At 51.2% G+C, this 22,834-nt stretch overlaps 9 protein-coding genes across 9 annotated transcripts; 2 read left to right on the top strand and 7 right to left on the bottom strand.

Moving 5' to 3' along the window:
• Positions 1–335: 335 nt before the first annotated feature.
• On the bottom strand, positions 336–2,559 carry ASPSYDRAFT_42625 (MRS7 family protein). The gene is made up of 3 exons (XM_040846493.1): positions 2,345–2,559; positions 1,723–2,252; positions 336–1,670 (listed from the first exon to the last, which is right to left on the bottom strand). Exons 1-3 carry the CDS (start codon positions 2,409–2,411, stop codon positions 627–629), a joined length of 1,641 nt encoding a protein of 546 aa, XP_040704640.1. The 5' UTR covers positions 2,412–2,559; the 3' UTR covers positions 336–626.
• Positions 2,560–3,079: 520 nt separating this feature from the next.
• Positions 3,080–4,664, bottom strand: ASPSYDRAFT_56317 (glycerophosphocholine acyltransferase; the record flags this gene model as incomplete). Its single annotated transcript, XM_040849194.1, has 2 exons — positions 3,080–3,794; positions 3,853–4,664. The coding sequence occupies 2 exons, from the start codon at positions 4,662–4,664 to the stop codon at positions 3,080–3,082; spliced, it is 1,527 nt and encodes a 508-aa protein (XP_040704639.1).
• Positions 4,665–4,867: 203 nt separating this feature from the next.
• ASPSYDRAFT_1172095 (uncharacterized protein) lies at positions 4,868–5,288 on the bottom strand (the record flags this gene model as incomplete). The annotated part of the gene is made up of 1 exon (XM_040840262.1): positions 4,868–5,288. One exon carries the CDS (start codon positions 5,286–5,288, stop codon positions 4,974–4,976), a length of 315 nt encoding a protein of 104 aa, XP_040704638.1. The 3' UTR covers positions 4,868–4,973.
• Positions 5,289–5,757: 469 nt separating this feature from the next.
• On the bottom strand, positions 5,758–7,468 carry ASPSYDRAFT_87407 (DUF2841 domain-containing protein; the record flags this gene model as incomplete). The annotated part of the gene is made up of 5 exons (XM_040851833.1): positions 5,758–6,269; positions 6,332–6,517; positions 6,584–7,027; positions 7,107–7,314; positions 7,376–7,468. The coding sequence occupies 5 exons, from the start codon at positions 7,466–7,468 to the stop codon at positions 5,758–5,760; spliced, it is 1,443 nt and encodes a 480-aa protein (XP_040704637.1).
• Positions 7,469–10,990: 3,522 nt separating this feature from the next.
• ASPSYDRAFT_87406 (uncharacterized protein) lies at positions 10,991–12,414 on the bottom strand (the record flags this gene model as incomplete). The annotated part of the gene is made up of 4 exons (XM_040851832.1): positions 10,991–11,561; positions 11,638–12,032; positions 12,089–12,196; positions 12,250–12,414. 4 exons carry the CDS (start codon positions 12,412–12,414, stop codon positions 10,991–10,993), a joined length of 1,239 nt encoding a protein of 412 aa, XP_040704636.1.
• Positions 12,415–14,846: 2,432 nt separating this feature from the next.
• On the bottom strand, positions 14,847–16,219 carry ASPSYDRAFT_66723 (uncharacterized protein; the record flags this gene model as incomplete). Its single annotated transcript, XM_040850367.1, has 5 exons — positions 14,847–15,116; positions 15,168–15,277; positions 15,343–15,690; positions 15,761–16,033; positions 16,186–16,219. 5 exons carry the CDS (start codon positions 16,217–16,219, stop codon positions 14,934–14,936), a joined length of 948 nt encoding a protein of 315 aa, XP_040704635.1. The 3' UTR covers positions 14,847–14,933.
• A 333-nt stretch (positions 16,220–16,552) lies between these two features.
• ASPSYDRAFT_42616 (class I SAM-dependent DNA methyltransferase) lies at positions 16,553–17,553 on the top strand. Its single transcript, XM_040846492.1, has one exon. The coding sequence runs from the start codon at positions 16,650–16,652 to the stop codon at positions 17,331–17,333; it is 684 nt and encodes a 227-aa protein (XP_040704634.1). The 5' UTR covers positions 16,553–16,649; the 3' UTR covers positions 17,334–17,553.
• Positions 17,554–17,784: 231 nt separating this feature from the next.
• On the top strand, positions 17,785–19,005 carry ASPSYDRAFT_42615 (alpha/beta hydrolase). The gene is made up of 2 exons (XM_040846491.1): positions 17,785–18,510; positions 18,597–19,005. Exons 1-2 carry the CDS (start codon positions 18,094–18,096, stop codon positions 18,921–18,923), a joined length of 744 nt encoding a protein of 247 aa, XP_040704633.1. The 5' UTR covers positions 17,785–18,093; the 3' UTR covers positions 18,924–19,005.
• Positions 19,006–19,259: 254 nt separating this feature from the next.
• On the bottom strand, positions 19,260–21,441 carry ASPSYDRAFT_56314 (putative C6 transcription factor (OTam); the record flags this gene model as incomplete). The annotated part of the gene is made up of 2 exons (XM_040849193.1): positions 19,260–20,955; positions 21,041–21,441. The coding sequence occupies 2 exons, from the start codon at positions 21,439–21,441 to the stop codon at positions 19,260–19,262; spliced, it is 2,097 nt and encodes a 698-aa protein (XP_040704632.1).
• Between the last annotated feature and the right edge of the window lie 1,393 nt (positions 21,442–22,834).

The following is a 22,834-nucleotide window of genomic DNA, read 5'->3' as shown; positions in this document are numbered from 1 at the left end:
CACTCAGTAGTACGGGACTCGATATGGCGCTGGAGTGGCGGGGTGAGGACGAGATGCGAAGGGCGCGGAAGAAGGGCGCTCTTCGCATGCTTTTAGGAGAGGGCGAGCTCCAAGTAGAGAAATTAAATCAACCGAGCGCCTGGGGTAATTTAGCTGGATGATTGGGCGCGGATGGAGATGGGAGGAGTTCGTACGGTCCAAGGTTGCTCTGGCAAGAGTTGTGTTGCCGAGGTTGTCGTGGGTGGAACCGAACCGCGTTCGTACTTTCTTGAAGTATGACAGGCCGACAGCCAGACAATTGGAGCTGTAGATCAATACAACACCAGTGGAAACAGTGACAGCAGTCAGAATATACAGTTTATATTGTATTTAGTTACATGCCCAATTGCAGAAATCCATCCTGTATCCGGTCAATCGCAATGAGACTTCAACCGTCAGTCTAGTTCTGAAGTCCATAATGCTTGCCCCATCTATAGAAAAACAAAAGGAAATAAAGTGTTGGCAATGGTGAGTGTGCGAGGCGATGAAGAGTTGCCTCGACGGAACGGGAAACAAAGTCTATCGTACAAACATAACACAAGACAAGAAGGTAGGGAGTTGGTTAGCGGCAAAAGAAAAGTGGTGAATCATTTGCTCTCCTTCTTCTCGGCCTCCACTGAAGGCTCAGTATTAGTAGTCTCTTCGGCCTTCTCACCCTCCGCCAAAGCTTCCGACGCCTCTCCGGACTGACTAGCCTCGTGCTTTTCTTCGTCAATGTTCTCGGTGTCCTTGGGCGCGGCAACGCCCTTCTCTTCGTTCTCTTCATTCTGCTGGTTCTCCTCCTCAATGAGCTCCTGCTGCTCCTTGATGACTTCCAAGCGCTGCTTGTTGGTGGCAGCACCCTCGGCATTGTGCACCTCGAGCTCGATCTCGTGGAAGAGTTCTTCAGGGATACTTGACAGAACAGACTGGAGAGACTCGATCTGAGTGGACATCTCCGCCTCCTTACCGCCCTGCGCGTAGACGTATGCGTTGCTGAGGACTAGCAAGGTCGAGGGAACGCCCTGCTTCAATCGAAGGTCTAGCCATTGCGTGATATCTTCGCGCAGGCGAGCGGGGGAAACACCGTGGGTACGAATACCCCGAGAAGCGCATGCCATCTGCAGCTCAGGAACAGAGAGAGACTCCACTCCCTCGTAGAAAATCGCACGGTCATCTCTCTTGATCTGACGCATGCGGTGGCGAATGTTGTACCGAAGCATTGCGTCGGTTCCGAAGGCGTTGAGGTTCATGTATTTGCAGATACCAACGAGCTGAGGTCGGGACAAGTTGTCCAGAGTAAGGTCATCCTTGAAGATCTTGCAGACCTTGATAACATCTTGCCTGGATGGTGCCTCCCCGGTAGTCCGAATCTTCTTGAAGAACTCGGCGAACTCCTCGTTTCTGACCGTCGCTGCGGTCACAGGCAAGCCCGATTCCTTTAGTGTGTTCTTCAAGAACGTAGAAAATTCCTTCCGGGTAGAGCTAAGACTCAGCGCCTTCTTCTCACGGGTAGAATTGCCCTCGTATGTGCTCGGTAGGAGGTTGGGGAACAGCTTGAGCGCAACAGGCAGAAGCAGCTCAGCAAACGGGATGAGAACGAACATGGAGAATGGAACCAACCGACCAAGGTCGATGACGGTTCGTTTTAACTAGAAATCGTTAGCAAGTACCGAATGGAACTGGCAACCTTGCTAAACCAACCTGTCTATGTTCTCTCCGGCTGAGCTCATATCCACCCGCCATCTTCAGCGCAAGCCTTGAGCTAATCCGCACCTCAGTAGCAAGAAGCTTCGTACCGTCCCAGTAATGTTGAACTTCCTTCTTGATCTTTTGCCCGATAGTCAACTTCTTAGCCTCCTTCTTCGCCTCCTCCCCAACCTTCTTACCCTCCCCAGCAGCGGCCTTCGTTACCAAATCACTCTCCTTGCCCTTACTCTGTGCAACATTCTGCGCTGGTACCGAAAGAGCATCTTCGGGCTTGGTTTGTTGGCCTGCCTTGGCGCTCGCGGACTTGGCCTGATCGGCCGGAATGGGTTTCTTGGCTTGCTCCGCGTTGAAGCCGGGGGGTGGTAGGTCCGAAGAACTAGATGTAGATGTTGACTGTTCTGTAGCGTATCCTCGCTTCGGAACTAGGATCGCGAGAGCCGATACTTGGGATGGGAGGTCTCTTCCGGTCAATCGGAGGGTTGTTGCGTTGACTGCGCCTAGAGCTCCGGAATAACGCGGTCGGGCTGGTTAAGGGGAATGATGAGCACAAGAATTGCGAAGGCGCAAGAAAAATTTGCACAGGAATAAGAAGGATCCGACGTGAGAGAGGACTCACCGATGAAGTTCGGCCTAAGGACTGGATTGGTACGCACCAGTCGGGCGGACCTCATAGTGACGGACATGGCGGAAGCCTAGTAGAATTCAGGGTGCTCGAGGAAGCGAGCGAGAACAGAAATAGGGACAACAACTTTAGCAAATAATTAAGGACTTATCGAAAGATTCCCTGGCACGGTCAATATTGATGAATCGGATTGCAATGAGTGGCGGGAGTTGGCTGTGTGCGCCATCTCATCCTGCACGAAGTCCGCAAGCAGAGCCGGGCGGTGCACACGTGATCTCGGAGTTACGTGTTTTCCCCGGTTCGCCCCCGAGCCAAGCATTGGCATCAGCAACTTTAAAAGTGCCTTAAAAAGGGCCTTAAAACTGTGTAACAGACACTACCATAAATATTCTAGTACAGAAAAATAATTTCACAGCAACGCGATATGGGTCATTGACATTGGAGGTTTATAAGCCATCAACCTATTAAGCTCTAACCAAATAAGAAACACGCAAGACTAATTAATAACGGAAAATCAACAAGTCAAAAAGCCATGTCGTCGTATAAAGGGCAAGTATAAGGATAGCAGAAAGGCTAAGGGAAAGGGAGCGACCGGATCAAAAGTTGGGTATCATGAGGTGACCATTCAAATGCGACAAGAATTTCAAAAGAATACTCCAAAGATAGCTAAACCAGGGGATATTAATATAGTTCTGTTGTTGTGTAGAGCGGTTGCGGTTTGGCATCGGCTTATTTCGTGCCGCTTTCAATAGCCGTCGAGACTCCGGTAGAGTCGAGAAGAGGAATCTTTTCAATACTGGCCTTTTCGGAGTTGTTGTCCTGAGAAGATGTTTCTTGCTTCCCTTCGGGACTACCAACGGTGGCGCCTATTCCAGGAGTCATTGGGGCCATTCCTTCGGGACTAGATTGCCACCGTGCGACGTCCCTCTTCAACTCCTCAAGCTCCTTCTGGAAGCGTTTGCCGAATACATCAATATAGTACGTAGCACCGTTGTGGATACTCAAAATGAACAGACCGGTGATGAAAATTCCACTCGCCCACCGTGACCAAAGCCAGAGAGGGCATGGAAGCATGGTCAAGAGCGCATAGAGGTATTGAATCACCATGAATGCGGGGGCTTGCAGATATTCAGGTAGGCTTAGGACGATTCGGCCGATCCAAGCTTTTGCATAGGACTTGCGAAGCCATGTGAAACTCGTCGGACGCCCTGCCGCAATCTTATCTGCGCGGCGGACGGTGATAAACAGGTGATAAGACAGCTGCCAGACAATATAGGGAACCGTCGCCCATATCACCATGGATCCGAGACCGAAATGCTCAGGGGAACCCGGTTCACTCGTCTTAATTTCATAGATGGCCGGGAACCTCTCCTTCAACATTTCCAGCGGCGTCATATGAACAAGGCAATGAAGGGACACTGGGGGCATGATGTGGATAAAGAGACTACGGTGCTCAGTTAGTGACGCTGCAAGATAAATTGGGCATGGACAAAAATACTCACCTGACGACCTTGTCCATACTGTGGAAGACCATGGAGTTCCGCCACATGGCAATCGCAACTGCATTATTGCCGAATACCAAGCAGAAGGTGCTGATAAAGAGTCTCTTTGACTTTGGGAACCCCCACATGGAGAGCATACAGAGTAAATTGACGAAGTAACAGAGATCCGCCAGAAAGTAGTGGTATCCGATTGAACGGTATCTGTAGAACCGAATCGGCATAAAGTAGGCGAGTTGTGCGCTGAACCAGAGATAGAAGTATTCAGGCTGCGATCCAAGCAGATAGCCGCTGATAAAAATGTTGAGGACACCCGCTATGAACGAGATCTTCTCTCGCAGAGTGACTGCGGAGGCTGCGTTCCACCGTTGAGACAGGCGCTCAACCCCGGTCTTCATGCGACGACGGTATTTCTCCAGCTGCTCATCAGCAGTGGGTACTCTTCGTTTCCATTCGCCCACGACACGGTCCCTAGCATTCTTCGAAGTAGACCTCAACTTCTCTTGCTGTTTCTTGACCTTCTCTCTCTGCGAGATTAGAGACTGTTGTATTCTCTCGAGTCTCTGAGACAGGGATAAATTGTCGAGCAAGTCAAAAACGGTGAGCTGGTCGAGGGGTGGAAACGTTTCCCAGTCATCTTGGTAGGAAAAAGAACTGCGCGAGAGTCGAGGTCTGGTGCTCGGTGACCCTGGCGGAGAGTAAAAATAATCAGACTCTGAGTCTAATATATCCTCCATACTCGCAGGTTGTAGCTCAGGCGTCTCTCCGCCCTTCGCATCCGACTTTCGTCGCTGATAAGGACCGCCTTCGTCCATGATCAGTTTCTGTTGGAAGGAGAATATCGTAGGGCCGCCACGCGTGTCGTGCGGGTATGGCCGACTGAGAAAACGCGCGAGTGTTAGCAAGTTCATCGTTCATCCACCAGTTTCGCAACGAAGAAACAAGATCGCTAGCACTCCGCGAGTTGAGAGCGGATATGAGACAAGAATGAAGCGAGGGGCAAGGAGGTCAGACACAAGGAAGCCTTTATTGACTCATGGCAAAGGATTTTGGAGGTGGGGGGTACAGTAGGTAAGGTAGGGACATACCTTCCGCTTTAGATGTAGTACCAACTTATCAGGCCCTCAGCGGCGCGAGTAGAGGACGAACTCTGGATAGGTTGGGGAATCGAGACCACGAATGCACCAGTGATCGTTAACGCCCAAGGCGCATGACTGGACCAGTGTTTGGGAGGGACGAATATCGGACGGGCTGAACGCGACCACGGGGCGGCGAAGGGAGGAGGGCTCACGAAGTTGCAGAGAGGATGTTGGGAAGCTGGGAACAAGTGGGAGTGACGATGTTTTGCGTGTGCACGCGTCGCAGCTTGTGGTTGGTTGAAGCTTGGGCCGGGGGTCTGGCCACGGGATCTGCATCACAGCGGGGCCTGAAGGTTCCATGAGTGGCAACTGACACCTCAGGCATCAAGGTCCATGGTACAGCCATATATCAGGTCTCACTGAGTGACTCGCAGCGAGCCTGCATCTATTCAGTGATTGATAAGATAACTCGGGAGCCCAGGTTATGTATTGGTAGCCTGTATGATATGCATTTTTCTTATAGTATTTATTATTTCATGTCCTAGTCTCCGGGATTTACAGTTGTACACAGTGAGAAGTCAAACCGATGTTTATCCATTTAGCCACACGAACACAGTAATGAAATGCGAGATATTTCTCAAAATAGCCGTTGCTCTTCTGGGCAACCCGAAAGCAAATATGATTAATGTATACGTCCAAAAGAGCTCCAATATATATACCAAGTATCCGCTATAACGGCACAAAAAGCAAATGACAGAGAAAGGGAAATATGTATAAGAAAGATAAGTCGTGGAACCTGTGGCCTTAAGGGCGCCCCCCCAAACTATGTTCAATATCCGGTAAAGGCAAACTGCGGATGTACATTAGGCGCCGCGAGTGTGCCCCAATATCCGGGATGAGTGTTGTGTGCTGTAGATGGCGTTGCAAACTGGTGGGCAAAGTAGTCGGGTATAGAGGTAGGCCCTGCAGGGTGGAGGCCCTGGGGCTCCAGCGGACTTCTGACAGGCTCAGTTCCCGATAGTATAGCCGGGTCTATGTCGGATGAGTAGGCAGGGAGATTCCTCTCCAAGGAACTTTTGCGGCTGACTGACGGGGATGATGACGCCGGTGATATGGGTTGGTAACAATCAGAGTCGGCTGGTCGTTTGTTGTTTCTCATGGTTGGGTAGTGGACATCTTCTGAAATTATAGGTATGTCCCGTTGTGATCTGCGCACGGGCGGTTGGTCTCTTTGAACAGTTGGCATCGTGGCTAGCGGGTCGCAAGCACTATCGCTGATCATTTGTCCTTGTAGCTCCTCCTCCATATGGACATGCGACACATGAATTGTGGTGTCGCCACCTGCGATGTTGACGAGACGTTAGCGCTTTGGTCCATCTGAACTGCAATGAAAGAAGTCATACTGATTTTTCCATCCAAGTAAAGTTCCTCCATTCCGCGAACGTAATAAATCTCGTCCAGAACCTGTAGGCGCATTGCCGGTACAATTTGCCGTCTTACGTCTTGTCCAGCATCCTTCAGCTTCTCTGCAGTGACCCCATGGCTCTCCCTCAGCTCACAGAGGATATGCACCAGCAACCGAATCCGTTCTGTAAGGACGGGTTCAATTAGTACGACCAAGAGACATGGCACGGAGACAGGTGCAAAGATCTTACCAGGCTTGCCCAGGTGATCAGGTTCCTTATGTGTCACTCCGGTGGGCCACCATTTCGGCTTCGTCTTTTCTGGGTCATTTTCTTGGGAGGATCCGGCGACTGTTCTTCGACCATTGTACGGATGCATGACCTGTTTTCGGGGCTCGACCAGCTTGACAAAGGCCTTTGCAATCACACGGCAGTTGAGTTGCTGGAAACAATCAAACGCTTTTTCGTAGTACGCCCTTAGAAGCTTTGTCTGCCCGACCCGGAGTGTTGATCGTTTAAGGGTCGGACTAGGAGATGGAGGCTCCCATCCGTGACCGGCACCTGAGTCAACGCGCCGCAGACTGCGTCTGTACCGCTTGTTCTGGAGTGACTGCCACTCGCAAGGAATGAGGCCTACGGGCCGTGGTTGGGTTGGGTGGTACCAGGAAGGAGTGGTAGAGTTGGACAAGGCCATGCCTGTTTGGGGAAAAAAAAGTGAGCTTTCTGGCTTCCTTCACTTCGCACAACTTGAACTTCTCTTTCTTCCTCGACTTACCTGAATGAATATTTTGCATATTGGGCTGCCATTCTCCATTCGCCAATTTTAAAAACCGGTCTTGCACTTCGTCGGTGAAAATTGCCTTTTCGTACCCGGAAATAGATGATGATGTTTCGGCCTGAAGTTCTCCCCGGTGGTCGATGTACATGATGGCAAAATGAGAATATGGGAGCGCAAATTGAGTAGGCTGATGACACTGGAAGTCCTATACGGGGTCATGGTTAATACAGGTCATCACTATGATTCGGGCGCAACGCAGTTCCTACATTTGACCCCGACTGAGCAGTCATATCGTGGTACGATACCATCTGACGGTGCTCTTCGTCCTTGACCATTCCGGGTTGCCCCAATGGGTCCATCCTGTAGGTTGGACTTGTCATGCTCGGTGGGATGCACACGACTCGAGCTCTGATATCTTCGATTGACTCTCGGTGCGTGCTGGTATGAGGTGGGTGAGGTGTGAGTTGGATATAGCCGGATGCAGACTGTTGGCTCAACTTTTGACCTGAAGCAACCGATGAGAGTTGGGCGAACCCAAATATATCATTTCTGTCAACAGCAATGGTGCTCTGATTGGGTCGAGCGACCAAAGAGTGCAACGGAAAAAAAGTACGTCCTTGGGATTCTTGGCCGACAGTCCTTGTCAGTACATCCTTGTGGCTGACATGACGTTCAGGCTAATGCAAGGAAAACAAATACATACAGAAGAAAAAGATCCAGCCACTGGAGAAAGATCACCCAATTGGTGAGCCGAAAGTCTCCATGTCCTGGGATGTTAGACGCTTGATCCCCGTCTGTTTCTTCTCAACAAGGATTGCTTCTTCACTACAATTAACTTGAGTAGCTCGTATGACCTCCAAGCTGGGAAGTTTATTTTTTATGGTGATCACCATTGCAACAAAAGCAGTTGCGCAATGAAACTTCATGATTGTAACCCCGCGGTCCATACGCTGGCAAGATGCTATCTGAATAGGTTTCGGAAGCTGGAGCCCCGTCTATGGCACCGAGTTTGCGGCTACATTGGGAAATCAGGGAAAATCACGGAAAATCAGTAGCTTAATCTAGACCTCCTGGACGACTATTGTTCCACATTCGCTGTATCGACGCCGATCATCTAGCAGGCGCTGATGGAATTGCCTGGACGCATGAGGAACGGCCAAAATTGCCGGCTCGCTATCACAGCTCGAGATGGGAAATGCCATCCTGGATATTCCCGGCCAATGGACCACCTGATTCTCCTGATTTGTCAACAGGAGCATCCCAGGCGTCTGGCCATGTCAAGACGGTACTTCGAGCTTGACTCGCAATTCAAGGATCCACAGCCTGATCGGGGATCGAGCACAGAGAGGATGAAAGCTCTCTTTCGTCTCTCCTGGAGTGGCAACGAAGAGAGCCAATGAACCTGCAAATCCACACGAAAGCGCGCTGACCCGCTCGATAGTCAGTTGTGTATGGAAACAATATCCACCAGTGGGAACTGTTCCTTCGAGAGTCTTCAACGACATACCGCTTTGGCAAAGCTGGAGAAAGACGCAACATCCGTGCGTTGCTGACCGCTGATCACTGACATCTCGACCATGGTTCCCAAAGTCTACTGTCAGTGCCCTCAGGAACAGAGCTTATTCTTTACCCGAGCGAGAACCATGAACTTGGTCCTGGAAGATCCCCGATGTTATGTTGTAAATTGGAGCCCCGAAGGCTTTCTTTTGAGGCCACGGTTGAGGATCACAATTCAGGCCGGTTCCTCCAGCGGCGCATCTTGATTCCTACAACAGTAATTGGTTCTACCTACTGTTATTGATCGTCACAGGAAACCCCCGAAAGTGCTTCATCGGGCACCCGAATCCAGAGAAGAAAGGCAGGATTTGGACAGCAACACACAGACCCTGGTCGCAGACGATGCTGGCCGGTTACCTAGTGCAGTGCGAGAACCCTAAATTCTCAAGTCGCAACTGAGAGGGGGGCGAAACTGCTCACATTTTGCGGGGAAACGGGGCTGGCTTTTTAATAATTTCTTTTTTTTCGCATGATTGCCTATGATCATTCATCAAGTTTCAACGATGCCAAAACTTCAGCCGAATTACTGGTGGGTGTGAAAGAATACCAGCTGCCAGGAAACCGTGCAGATGTGGCTTGTGGGTTGGGGCCCGAGCAACGACGAATCTACGTATGAATTTGACCTATCGCAAAGGGACAGGCGCCAACGTCTTGGGTTTCCTGATACGCAAGCGACTTCCCCCCACAAGACGCCTTCAGAGTTTTCATTTATGCCTGTTCGAGAATGTTTTGCTTCTGGGAAACCGATGAACCGTGGTTTGACACCAGGATCGGACGATAACGATGATAATCCCATTATCTCATTCATGAACAGCCCCGCAGAAACAGCCCGAACGCTGACAGAAATAGATGAATCGACCAGCGATTGACGTACACCTTTATCGGCTCCGTAAGGATTGTTTCAAAGTCCAAATCCTTCCTGCGTGTACCCAGACTCGATGGGATCGATTAGTGCCTCGACTGGGATGAACCACGCTCAACCATGGGCAACGTGAGGTTTGCTTAGGTTGCAGCCGCTGCCATGATATGCACGCGCGCTTACTTTCAGCATATTATTTCTTGCCTCACAGCACACTATCAGGAACTTGCCCCCAAAGAGAGTTTGTACTTTGGCAACTGTTTTATGTATCGGGTGCCAGACTCCATGGACGGCCAAATATCCCCACTGATTTGCGCAATCTCTATTATTACACTTTGACGGCTTTTCCCACCCGGGTGAGAGTCCACAGCTCGCGGATGATTCACATACTTTCCGGCCATTTCTTTCCATGTGGCTTAATAGACTTCAGCCTAGAGTCCTGGGTTAGGAAAGGCGTCAAACAGTGGATGTCCCGCGGTGGTCCCGGGGGACTGGTTTGGGATTGATACATACAAAGGCGAAAGGCACGACCCACCCGGAAGTCGGGGAGACTCGACGTCTGTCACTTTTGAAAACCTCAGCTCCCCACCCGCTGTAGCCGGGGGTATTTGTGGCGATGCATTCTGAATCTGGGCTATCGGCGTACTCGATCAGGAACTACGATCAGGAACTCCGATCGATCTTTGTGCCCCGTCCTTTGCCACAAAAGTATGTCTCTATGGTTGCATCGCAGAACTAGAATCGGGCATCCCTGCTACTCGAGTGGCCACCCTGGATGAACGAGGGATGGTGAATTTTGATACATCGCCATCGGGAAGACGGACGAGAAACACAGTAGGATCTTGCGAGAACTCCCCTGCAATATCGCTTGCATTTGCCGTCGTAAATTACTGGAGCGGCAAATGATTCATGTTGAAAGGGGTAGCGACCCCATAGGGCTCGCGCGTCACAACTGGCGAGGCAGTATGAGCGCTTTACGCGTTGTCGCGTTCATGGTGCCGGGGAAATGGAAGAGCTCCGGTGTCTTCAACATGGTCACTTGGTTGGAGTTACGGAGTTGTTTCCACCTGGAAGAACTGAAGCAAGGGGTCGTTGTTGCAGATTCCGGCGGGCAGGGATGTCAATAGTTTGCCTTCTAGTGCAGATAGGACGTTCGTATCTCTTGGGGGTACAGTCGGGCTCGAGGAACCGCGGGCGAGGGGACATCGATGCGGTATTTTGGTCTTGTTGTCGAGGAGGTGACTTGGTGCTTCCACTTCCAAACCGTGTCTGAGCTGCTGTCTCTCGCAGAAACTACATTATCTGATATGCAACCAGATAAATAGTAATGTCATTGTATATTTCTAGTAAACTAGACCCAAGATATTCAGTGAAGTTGTGACTTTACTATTGGTAGCGGCGAGGATGCATTCTCATTATTCGTGACATTAATACATAAGCCGTTAGTATAGTATACGTATATATATTAATTCAAAGCTTCAACATCTAAACTTTCCCCCCTCGCACCATCAACCCCGCTTCGATTTTCTCCCCAAAGGTCCGGGTGCGCATAAGCCCCGACAGGATCTCGATCAGGATCAAGACCATGACCGTGCTCAGACCCAGGACCATGACCATGACCAGGACCAGACCCAGGCCCCAGCTCCGGCCCCGCGTAATCCGCCCACCTCCTCCTCTCATCACCATCGTCGCCACCACCAATCTCATCCGCACGCACCTGCACCTGCACCATCCCCCTGCGCTCACACCCCGACGAACGATTCGAACCAGAGTTCGAGTTCGAGTTCGAGTTCGAGTTAGACTTCGTGTTCGACGCACTGTTACTGAAACCGCTGCCCTTGCACTTCCACGAGTCGCGCCGGAACCGACCGCCGCACAGACGGCGCAGCGGACGCAGGGTCGGCAGGCACGCGCACACGATGGCAACCCCTTGCTCGACAGACGACCACGTTGACGAGGGGACCTGCGTGTATGTTGGGTCGCGGCGGTCGGAGACGTCGAAGGAGATGATACGGAGGAGGGAGACGATGCAGACGCTGTGCCGCCGAAGCCGTACAGTACAGTTAGCACGCATATATACCAACTTATAACTTTACCGGGGAGGCAACTTACAAACTCCCCATGAGGAAAATCCCCGTAAGGAGGAACTTCTGCCGTTTACCCATGCGGATGCGCCACACCATCGGCAGAGGCAGCACGAGCATCAGGATGTCGAGGAGCATATTCGCCAGCCCGTTCCAACGGAAGAAGGCGATTTCGTCGAAGCAGCCGCCCGGGGGATCCGTATCTGGGCTGCGGAAGCGGTCCCATAGGTAGGAAGGGGGTTTGCAGCCGGCGATTGAGGCGATGACGCAGGCGACGAAGTAGCTGGTTATGAGGAACCAGGAGGTCCAGAGGGCGTAGCGGAAGCGACGGACGATGCCGAAGATGCGCTGGTAGAGGAGGAGGAGGGAGGATTTTGTGAGGACTGTGTTGGTGAAGTAGACTAGTTGGATGGCCATGAAGCTCTGTGATTGTTAGTACATCGATACATGGATACATGGGCAGGTAGGTGGGTGTGCACCTTTTGATATCCGACTACGTTCTCGACGGGGTTGTCTTCGCGGTGTCTTCCAAAGTCATATATGAGGACTTGCGCCCAGCGCGTGGCTGCCATGCCCCAGTTGACAATCTATATCTTTCAGCTCTACTTTCTGATATGATTGTTATAGTAGCGAGGTATACCAGTGAAGCTATAATCACCCAGTCATCCCACCAATAGCCCGCCTTTGCAATATGGCGCGACACCAAACGCAGCGTCACGGCGCCAGTCGCAGCCACAACGGTGACGACAGTGCCGATCCAGATCTGGTAGTCAATGTCGTCGACCCTGTCTGCAGTCGAGGTCATAGTCTAGTATCGTACACGCTCACATTGTAGTGCTGCAAGTATGCAGGTTACCACAGTCAAACCATGCAGAGCTAACCGATCGCATCGACAGCGCAAGAAGATGAAGCAAGAGATTAGATATAAATTTCATCACGTCGCTCCTACCGAGACAAAGGCTCGGATCTGACTGAAAGAATGAACGGCTGTGCAAGATCATTCCGTGGTTGGTCCTCGGGGTTCGGCTTCAGCCTTAGGGAAGGGTAACCTTAAGATCGGCGGCATTCCACGTCTCGAGCTCATGTGGACCTGCGGGATATAAGCTCATTGGGAATGATGACGGTGATCTTTGGGGAGAGCGGTGCGCGAGGTGACATTCCCGCAGGACTGGAGGGGGCGAACTATGGTTCGCCTAATAGATGCTGGCACTGGTTCTGGCTCTGGCCCTGGCTCTGGCTCTGGCGAACTCGGCTGGGGTGGCCGACGGGCCTTTCCGGCCTGGAATGAAGGGACATTATACTTATATCTAGGGCTAGTTGGTGATTGCCGTTGAGCATGCTTGTATAGAGTGATTGAATGTATAGTCCTGGCAGCCGATCTAGCCCTAACTCCGCGGGAATCCTGAGCATCGTGGCGTCTGTTGTAGAAGCCCACGATCGCGCACATTTAGCACACGTTTAAGTAATTCATACTAATTTCATTCAAAATTCATTCAAATAATTCAACGATCGGATGCCAAGGGAGTGATTGACGTCGTGGAATGGAACAGCTTGCGAAGCGCGGTCTCCGAGTCTCCAAAGCCCTCAAGCTGGACATCTTATGATTCCAAATCCCAACCAAACAAAGTAAAAACAAAGAAATAAAAGGCATCTGTCCAGCATGGAAAGTCAACCGGACAACAGGCCGACATGAAATGCACTGGTCGCACTAAGAAGGGGAATACTTTCCTTAGGAACCAGCCATTCAAATCAGAACTACTACCTGTTACAGTAATCAAACGTCATCCAACCCTTCGATACTAAGTCTATAATCCGGTACCCCAAGCCCTGGAGCCAAATACCCTAAACGCCGGAGACACTCCGTATCGTCCGGTCCGCAGTTGGTTCCATGGCGCACGCCGGCCGTTGGCTACTCGGCTATAGTCTGTATTCTGGTAGGGACCTCGAAAGTTGAATCTGTTCATTTACCTACTTACAAATAAAAAGAAACGAACAAAAGAAACAAATAAATCAACATTAACTTATGATTCGTTCATCACGGTATCCTTTTCTGCGGCAGACGCAGATGGGCCAGCAGTGGTATTCACAGGGGCGTTGTTGGTATCGGTGGCGGCGTTGGCGGGGTTGACCGGATGGTCATTGATATATTGTAACCATCTTGGGGGTCGGTCGCGCTCCCGAGGACCACGACCACCACGGCCACGGTCACGGCCACGGCCACCGCCGCCGCGACGAGCAGGGGGGAGAGCACCCCAGGCGCGGGTGCATCCAGTAAGTACTAACGGGTAGAGTGCTCAAACGCTTCTTCAAGATAGCGGGTGACGAGGCGTGGCGCCAGCATCAAATTCTCGGGCCTAATTTATTAGTACTAGTATTATAATATAAATTTAGCATATTCCTTACAGCCCGGCCCTATATAATTATTAGTAACTAGTTAAATTACAGTTATTAAAAGAAGTAATAAATATAACTTACCAGTGCTTCTAGGCCGCTAAAAAAATTTGCCTGGCGGACTGCAGAGCAGTCCGCCTCTATATAGCCAAGATAGCCATATCGGCGGCATGCTCGGGACTCCTAATATATTATCTATTAGTTATCTATAGATATAGAAATCTTATATAGGCCCACCACCTGAGATCATGTACTTACGATTCTTGGCCGACGACAGTCCCGGGCCAGATGCCCGTACATTCCGCATTTATAACACTATAGAAAAAAAGCAGGTTAGCAACGCATGACTCGAAGAGGGGCCAAAAACATGAATAATATACACAAGTCGCTCGTCTGGATGGCATGTCGAGAGGCTGAAATTGCTGCATCCAGAACAGTTCCCAAAGAGACAAGTGAACCTTCGGTAGCCTCTCTTCATGATCTATGAACGGCGGGGGCATGAACCAGAGAGAAAGAATGTATCACTTACGTTCATGTTTCGAAGGAAGGCGGGGGGAGGGTAACAATCTTAATGAAAGAGTTCAGACTGATCAAGCAGGGGGAAGACAGCAGGTATCATTGATGGAGAGAGAAAGGAAGAAGAGAAAGAGAAAAGAAAAGGAAGGAAGGAGCTTTTTAGAGACAAGGGGGGCTTCACGTGTCTGGTAAGCGAAATCCAACACTGAGCAGATTATTGAGCTCACACATCAACCAACATCTTCGGATACAAAATGAGTCATAAAACACGCAATTGATGTGTTATAGCAAGATCTATAGACTATCCTGCTAACAAGGAAAGAGATATTGGATAAAACAAACCCTAGTCTGATCCTGCACACATCCCCTCCTCTTCATGAGTAAGTTGCATCGCGGGTTTCGGTTTCGGGTTGCACCCTAGTTTTCCATTTCCATGGCCTCGCTCGTGATTGTGCATCCGGTCATCTGGCTGACGCTGGGTCCTGGGATATTGATACTACCAGCTGCCAGGAAGGCTGCCCGTCGCATGATCCTGCTCAAATGGCTCAGTATTTGGGCCTGGTTTTCGAGAGTGTCCCAATCTATACTAATCCAGGAGTACTGCGTCGTTGTCAGCTGTAGCCAGCGAGAATGGGAGGGCATCATACGTACCTGGGAGTTGTTATCGATTGCAGCAAACACCCACTGGTACCCGTCAGTGCCTATACCAAAGACAGAACAGTTCAACTTGTCGGCATCCTTTCTCGCCCGATGGAACATCGCTATATCATCCATTGTCAGACATCACCACCCATAAGTTAGAAGAGATGTATACATATACACGTACCCATCGAAGGCAAAGCCATCCGCATAGCAGAATGCGCATCCCCCTCCCTCGCCGCCTCCACAACAACAAGACTAACATCCAACTCCTGCGGCGCCCCATGCCAGAGTATGTAATGTGTCGTGCAGTTCAGAAACACCCTGGCGCCCTTGTACGTGACCCAGCGGCGGACTTGGCTTTTCTCGAACTTCCAATACCCGGCATTCATGTCGGCAACCGTGGATACGGTTCCGTCGTTGATGTCGCGGAGACATTGCAGGATGCTGTTTAGGCGTGTGCGGATCAGTGATTTTTTCCATGGGGTCCCGGGGGTCCAGCCGGTGCTGGGGTCGCTGACGTTCTGTTCAAAGGCTGATCGGGAACTAGTTAGTTTGGACAGTTTGGTTCTTGGGATTGGAGAATTATAGGAATATATACATACCCAGGACACACTGGCTCACTGGAACCAACTCATTGTCACGTAGCTTCCAGATCCCACTGCCAGATGGATTATGACGGATGCCAAATGTGGCATCTAGGCTGTTGCGCTCAAAGTTCAGGCTATTCATGGGAAACAATTCCATGAGGACTTGAAATTCGCTTCGCGTTCGGGCGTCGACGTGCTCGTTAACTCGCTGGTTGAACCAATTGTTTAGGCGTCCTTGCCATCTGGCGCATTCTTTAGGGCTCCAGTTGGGGAACATGGTGGGGGAATCTGGAATGGAGAGAGCAGTGTAGGTTAAGGAAAGAAATAATTTTAGCCGGGTCAACGTATTAATATATCAGACTTCAGATAAGCTTTGGATATTAAACTCCCCAGACTGAATTTGCTGGTCAGGGTGACTTGAGGTGGTGGCATGGACGTACCGTGCTGCACCATGAAGACCCATACTAGACTCATACTGCAGGGGCCTATTCAAGGAGATGGATTTTCCAAGTAAGGCGTTTCTTCTCCAAGTACCTCGATTTGATAAAACCCGAATATATACAGCAACGAACAATTCCACGTTCTACCCAGCTAGAAGCATAAGACAGTTAAACATTAAGCAACAAACTCAAACCCTCTCCTATGACTATTCTAGCGTCATACCCTCAATTTCAAACCCAGTCCTCATGAGTAGCAATAGTATGAGATATATACATACATACATACTAAGTATACAATAAGCGTCGGGTCCAGCCGGAGTGGAACAGGAGACTGCGGCCTTCCCCGCATCCAACCGTCGACATCTCCAACTCTCCATTCCATCAACTACACTACTCCCCTCCTCAATTACTCAATTGCTCTACATTCTAAATTCTACATTCACATTCCATCCAACCAATTCAACATGTCAAAACCCGCCCCCGTCGACCTCTACCTCCAACGCGCCTTCGCCCTCGGCTCCTCCGCCTCCGCACAAGACCTCTACAACGAATGGGCCGCCGCGTACGACAAGGATCTCAACAGCGCAAGCTACGCATCCCCACGGCGGTGCGTCGAGGCTGTGCTTAGAGCGCTCTCATCAACATCATCGCTCAGTTCAAATGGTGATAGCAGCGGCAACCCGTTGAAAATCCTCGATGCGGGGTGCGGGACCGGTCTTGTCGGCGAGTGTTTTGCTCGTTCACCCCTGGGCGAGATCAGTGTCGTTGACGGGGTTGATCTCAGTACTGGGATGTTGGACGTTGCGAGGGCGAAGGGCGTGTATCGGGATCTTGAGACGGCGGATTTGAATATCCCTCATGGGATTAAGAGGGGGGATGCAGAGTATGATGTTGTTGTTTGTGTGGGGACGTTGACGAAGGGGCATGTTGGGCCAGAGGTCTTTAAGGAGTTTGTGAGACTTGTGAAGGGGGATGGCAAGGGATTGGTGGTTGCGACGGTGCATGGCGGTGTTTGGGATGATGGGGGGTATAGGGCTGAGGTGGAGAGGTTGGAGAAGGCTGGGGAGGTCACGGCGGATGTTGAGGAGTTTGGGATTGTGGAGGGCGAGAGCAGCAGTGGGAAGATGGTTGTTTTGAGGAGATGTTGAGTTTACATACACTTGAAGTAAGTTGGTGATTGTGTGGGGAACCCTGCTAGGGCTTGCGCCATATCTGCTTAATTGTCACGATATTATTCAACTGCCTACTGAATTAGGCACCTTGCTGTAGATTTAAACTCATTAAGCAGTCTATATTCCCAATCTAATTCAGTTGATATCCGATATGTCGGATGATCCCGATCTGGAGTCGGAAGTGGTTTTGGTGGACAGTGGTCTGCTTCCGAGCTGTGACGAGACCGGCCAATTAAGGCGTGTTAGAAATATTCAACTAGGGGAATTGTAGCAGAAATCCGTATCCATGATACAGTCCATATAGTTCTACCTAATCAGATGTTGAACGTATCATTCCGTCTTGCAGTGTTCCTGTTAACATGCACGGCAGAGCCCTAAATGCTCGTCGGATATGTACCCATACTTATATCGGAGAAACCCCCACCACTCCCTTGAGTCTCTCCATCTCATTTGTTCCTTTCTATCATTCAACTCCCTTCAGCTCCCCCGGTATAACTTCGGATATGGAATCCCCACTGATCTGCCCGGAGGTTCCAATACAGCCTTTAGCTCTCCACAAGGCACCCCGAGGGGAAGAAGATCCCCATCGGATCCCGCGCGGGGATACCTGAAGGACCCTAATAAATAGTAGAGAAACGATGTCCACGATAACAGCTTCAATTCAATCAGTTCAGTCCATATCCTATATCTTCAACATAAGTGCCCCTCCCATCAAGACGAGAAGACGAAAAAAAACATGACAACCCACCCAACAATCGTCTTCTCCCTCGGCGCCTGGACAAAGCCATCCGCCTTCGACACCCTCAGCGCAAAGCTCCTGGTAGAAAAGGGCATCCCCTCCGAAACACCACCCCACCCCTCCGTCGGCTCCGAACCACCCAACAAGACCCTGCAAGACGATGTCTCGTCCCTGCGATCCGTCTTAACCCGTCTAGTCGAGACGGAAGGGAAGGAGGTTATTGTCGTTGCACACTCATACGGCGGCGTGGTCGCCTCGTGCGCCGTCGAGGGGTTATCCAAGGCCGAGCGTGTAGCTGCCGCTAAACCAGGGGGTGTATCCCGAGTCGCATACCTGGCTGCTTTTGCCCTGGATAAGGGGAAGACTCTGGTTGATATGCTCGGCGGGGGGTTTTTGCCTTGGATGAAAGCTGATGTACGTCCTACCCACTTATCCACGACAAATATCCTGATTGATTGATTGATTGATTGATTGAGAGAAAGAGCGGCTAACAGTTACAGGGCGACTACGTCTACTGGGCCACCGACCCCTCCGTCGCATTCCACGATCTAAGCCCAGAAAACCAAACCAAATGGCAATCCGAACTGGTGCAGACTTCCCGCGCTGTCTTTTCCGGCCCGGCTACCTACGAGCCCTGGCGCCAGATCCCTGTTGCGTATATCATCTGCGACGAGGACGGGATGCTGCCGCCGCCTGTGCAGGAGATTATGGTAGCGAAGCTCGGGGCGGATTGTCTTACTTATAGGCTTAAGGCGTCGCATTGGCCGTTTCTGAGTATTCCAGAGGAGATGGTGGCGGTTTTGGTGGATTTGGTGGAGAAGTCATAGTTGTAAGTATACTTGACTTGATCTTGAATATGAATGCAGGTTTGTGGACTGCATCGGTTCGTGATGTAATATGCAATTGCGATAATCATAATACAGTAATTGAGAGAAATATTGCTATGTATAATCTATCCCATCCATCCATCCAGTCTATAATACCATCGTGAATATATACATGTATCAAATCAAAGTATCGTCCATCCATCCAGGGAAGTCGTTCATCAGTAATAGCGATCATCCAGATCGTAAGAGGTATCAATATGAAGCTCGGCTTTACAATATAAACCGTATGCTGAGTCGAAAGAAAAAGTCATAAACGCGTGAATAATAGTCATGAGGTTACATCGGAGCCATCGCACCATCGTGCATGCTCTCTTCGCTAATCGAGGTAGCAGGCGAGGCCAGTCCGGAAAACCCGGCGCCTTGCTGAGGGTCTAGGTCTAGCATGGAGTCCTCGTGCATGGTCCGCTTCTGGGTGACAGGCTTGGACGAGGAAGTCATCAGCTCGTCGATGCCTGGTTTCGCAGGAACGTGGTGGTCGAGATCCGTTGCGTTGTCGAGGCTTTCGAGCGCAAATTCGAGGAACTCGGCGTCTTTCTTGCTCACGCTCAGTGTCCACCGGTACTCGCACAGACGGAGGCGGTAGAATTCGGCCTCCTCTTTGGTGGGCGCCGTTACACGAAGTAGGATGCCGAAAGACCCGATCAGTGCAAAGTGCGTTCGAGACGCGGCTGGCCAGAAAGACCGTAGGTGTGGCGGCCGAAGCCGGTTCACAAAGTCCATCGCAGAGATGAGTCGAGTCTTGGCCGCAGAGCGGCAGATATGAGAAAGATATGCGTCGGTGCTGTCGGCGGAAAGGGATCGCACAATACAGCGATGAAGCGTGATTTCGGTTGCAAAGTAGGAAAGGTGTAAAGCGCCGTTTCGGGCGTTTTCTTCTGTAATCGTCTCGAAGATATCCGTAGCTGAATCCAATTTCAGCGGTGCAGGGAGGCGCGCAAACCAGTCTTTGAGACGGATCTGAGCGGGTTTCGCGCGCTCCAAGATCAACCGCGTACGGTTGTTCCCCGCCGCTTTGAACTCTTCGATTGATCGAAGCGTGTAAAATCGGTCGAGAATGTCGGAAAGAATGGTGGTAAGAGCTACCAGGTGACAGAAGAAAAGCGGACCATGGCCCACAGGCGCGTCTTCGGGCTGGGATGCGGTCGAGGCGAATGCATCGGTGAAATCGTCTTCGACCAGGTCTTGGACCGTCCAGTTGGAGGAAACAACATGTGAAGGCCGTCCGTGCACCATCGCGGACCACTTATCCTGCATGTAAAGCGCCCATGCCAAACGTTTCCTCAGTCCCTTCTCCCATGTCTCCATCCGCCAATCGGAACAATCCTGGTGAAGACCGAGCTCAAACCCGGCAGTCACCAACTGCGCATTGAGCGGTGCAGTTGCGAGTGTCGACCTTTGCATAAGCAACAGACCGGCTTGAATTGTCGATAATGACGCATATGGTAGAGATTCGGTGAGAAGTTTCAACGCAGTGGCTTCAAGGCGGGCTGCATCAGGCCGCCGTGCAGACTGTGAGGCTGGACCGATATCGGCAAATTTCAGAGCCAGAACATAGACGGCAGAGAGTAGAAGCGGAGAGATGCCATTTCTGGTCTTGTATGACTGGCGAAAAACATCTTCCAATAAGATCGGGAAGGTCGGGTGGATGCGCTCGAAGAACTGCTCTACCAGGGTAGACCCATAAGGAGCAACCAGGCTCTCAATCGAATCCAACGTGGCAGTCGGGTTGTCTGCTTGAGACATCGTGTTTACAACCCGCATAAAAGTGCCGTCGTCGCCAAGTTTCCTCACGCGGGAAGTGGCCACGAAGCTCTCGTCGTTCTGGTCTACCGGGAGATGTGCCAGAAGGGCCGGTTCCAGTTCAGTAGTGAGGCCAATGTGTTGAGTCGTTTGGTGCCAGTATGCAGTGTTGAGGCGCCGGTGTTCGCTCAATGGCGAACGGGCGCTGTCAGGTTTAGAAACGGTCGATAGTCTACTGGTAAGCAACAATTAGCATCTCGACTCATTCCGAGATCGGCTGCCGAAGCGCAAGGAGAAAACTATAAGCTGGAAATTACCTTTTAGGGGATTCTGCATCACCGAGGGCAGTTTCCTCGATCTTACGCTTTTTTGAAGGGTGGTCTGCGGTATTTGGGCGACTGGCCGTGGGGGTGGAAGATGACAAGGTGAAGGTGCAGTCCTGGCGATGGAAGTCGCACGAGTAACACTTGTTGACCATTTCGTTCATTGCACACCGACTCTTTCTGCGCAGACAGGCGTCACAACTGGGTCCATCTCTGACTTGCGCAGAGGGACGAGGAAGTGTACCAATAGGGGCGGGTGGTGAGGGGGACAGTTGTGGTTGTAGCGGCTGTTGCTGGTTATTCTGCGCCAGTGGACGAAGGAGATGACGGTCTGAAGGAGAGGATTGCTGGAGACCAGCCGTCGAGGACGACTGGATAGTGATAACAGCAGCCATTCAGGAGGGGCGATAGAGGGGCGATAGAAGTAGATAGGCTAAAAGAAAAAAAAGAGGGAGGGCTGGAGGGCAGATAGGGCGGAGACGATCGTCTTGCAGCCAGACGAGAGATTGATAGGACGGAATCAACGCGATTCCGTCACGTAACGAAAGTCGATGAACTGGGTCTCCGGGAATCCGCCAGACAAACCCCAGGAGGGTTTACTGGGGTAGGAGATTGGGAGACCTGGGACGATGGGGGGGCGAGATCCGGAAACGAGTCGGGGATGCGAGAAGCACAGTCCACCAGGCAATCGAGAACAATCCAGGGCCAGCAGGGATCAGGGCACCAGCCAATGGGTTGGGCAAGAGAGCAGGAGATGATAGCTACCGTATCGTCCGTTGGACTATCGAGACGAAGCCGGAGCGGAGGAGCTTATCAGACGCGATGGGCGAGCGAGTGAGGAGAATGATAATGATAATGGTAATCACCGACGTAATATGGACTGGTATCTCCCGGCGGAGATGGACACAGAGGAACAGGAAAGGGACGCAGATCTACCAGAGCGGAATCGGAGGCTCCGGCGAGATGTACCAGGTCCAGTTACAAAAAGTTATCGCCCCGAGCTCGAGCTACAGAGAAAGGGCGGGTATCTTAAGACTTTTGAGACGCGATCCTGTTCCTCCGCAACGCCAAAAGCTGGATGATATAATAGTCGCCGCGGTCGTTGCTGTCCTAAAAGCAGGTGAAGTGAGGTTGATTTCCACACGTAACAGAAAGCACTCGTTTGGTCTCCTCGACGGTTCCTGCTTCTGCGCCCTCAAAGGCCAGAGATAAGTCCCTTCCGCCTGATTGGGTCGTCGATTCGCCCGCTGCCGAAACGGGCTTGGTATTACGTACTGGTTTTCCCAGCCGGCCGTTTCGTTACCTAACACTGAAGTAAAGCCTGATGCGGCTGCGCTGCGCTACTGGGCTTGCATGGTCACTTGCCTCTGTGGATTTTCCCTCAGTTTGCCCTCTTGTTCTTCAAAAGTCGCGGAGACAGGGGAGTCGAGGAAGCCTGCATGACCTCACTCCAGCTCGCTGGTTTGGAACTTGATTTCAATCTGGAACCACCCGACTGGGCAGCCCGTCGCCCGACCCATTACCTAATCCGTCTCCCAGCCAATCACCATCCGCGATAACAACGTCAGCGGCCCAATCACAGAGCTCCCGATTTGTGAATCGGGACTAGTGCCAAACCGGCAACGGGGATCGGCCCTGCAGGTTTGCGGCTTTTCCCCACACTTCACAGCTCCAATTCCCAGCTGGAATTTGACTGGCTCGGGGCTTGGGCATCACTCCGTTGCTGACCTTGACCTGCAAGCTCGCTGGTTCGATGGAGGCAACAGGTGCAGAGTTCCCATTACTAAT

The sequence above is a fragment of the Aspergillus sydowii genome, assembly GCF_001890705.1.
Source record: "Aspergillus sydowii CBS 593.65 unplaced genomic scaffold ASPSYscaffold_3, whole genome shotgun sequence".
NCBI classification, from domain to species: Eukaryota; Fungi; Ascomycota; class Eurotiomycetes; order Eurotiales; family Aspergillaceae; genus Aspergillus; species Aspergillus sydowii.
This window is presented reverse-complemented; position numbering and strand designations above follow the sequence as displayed.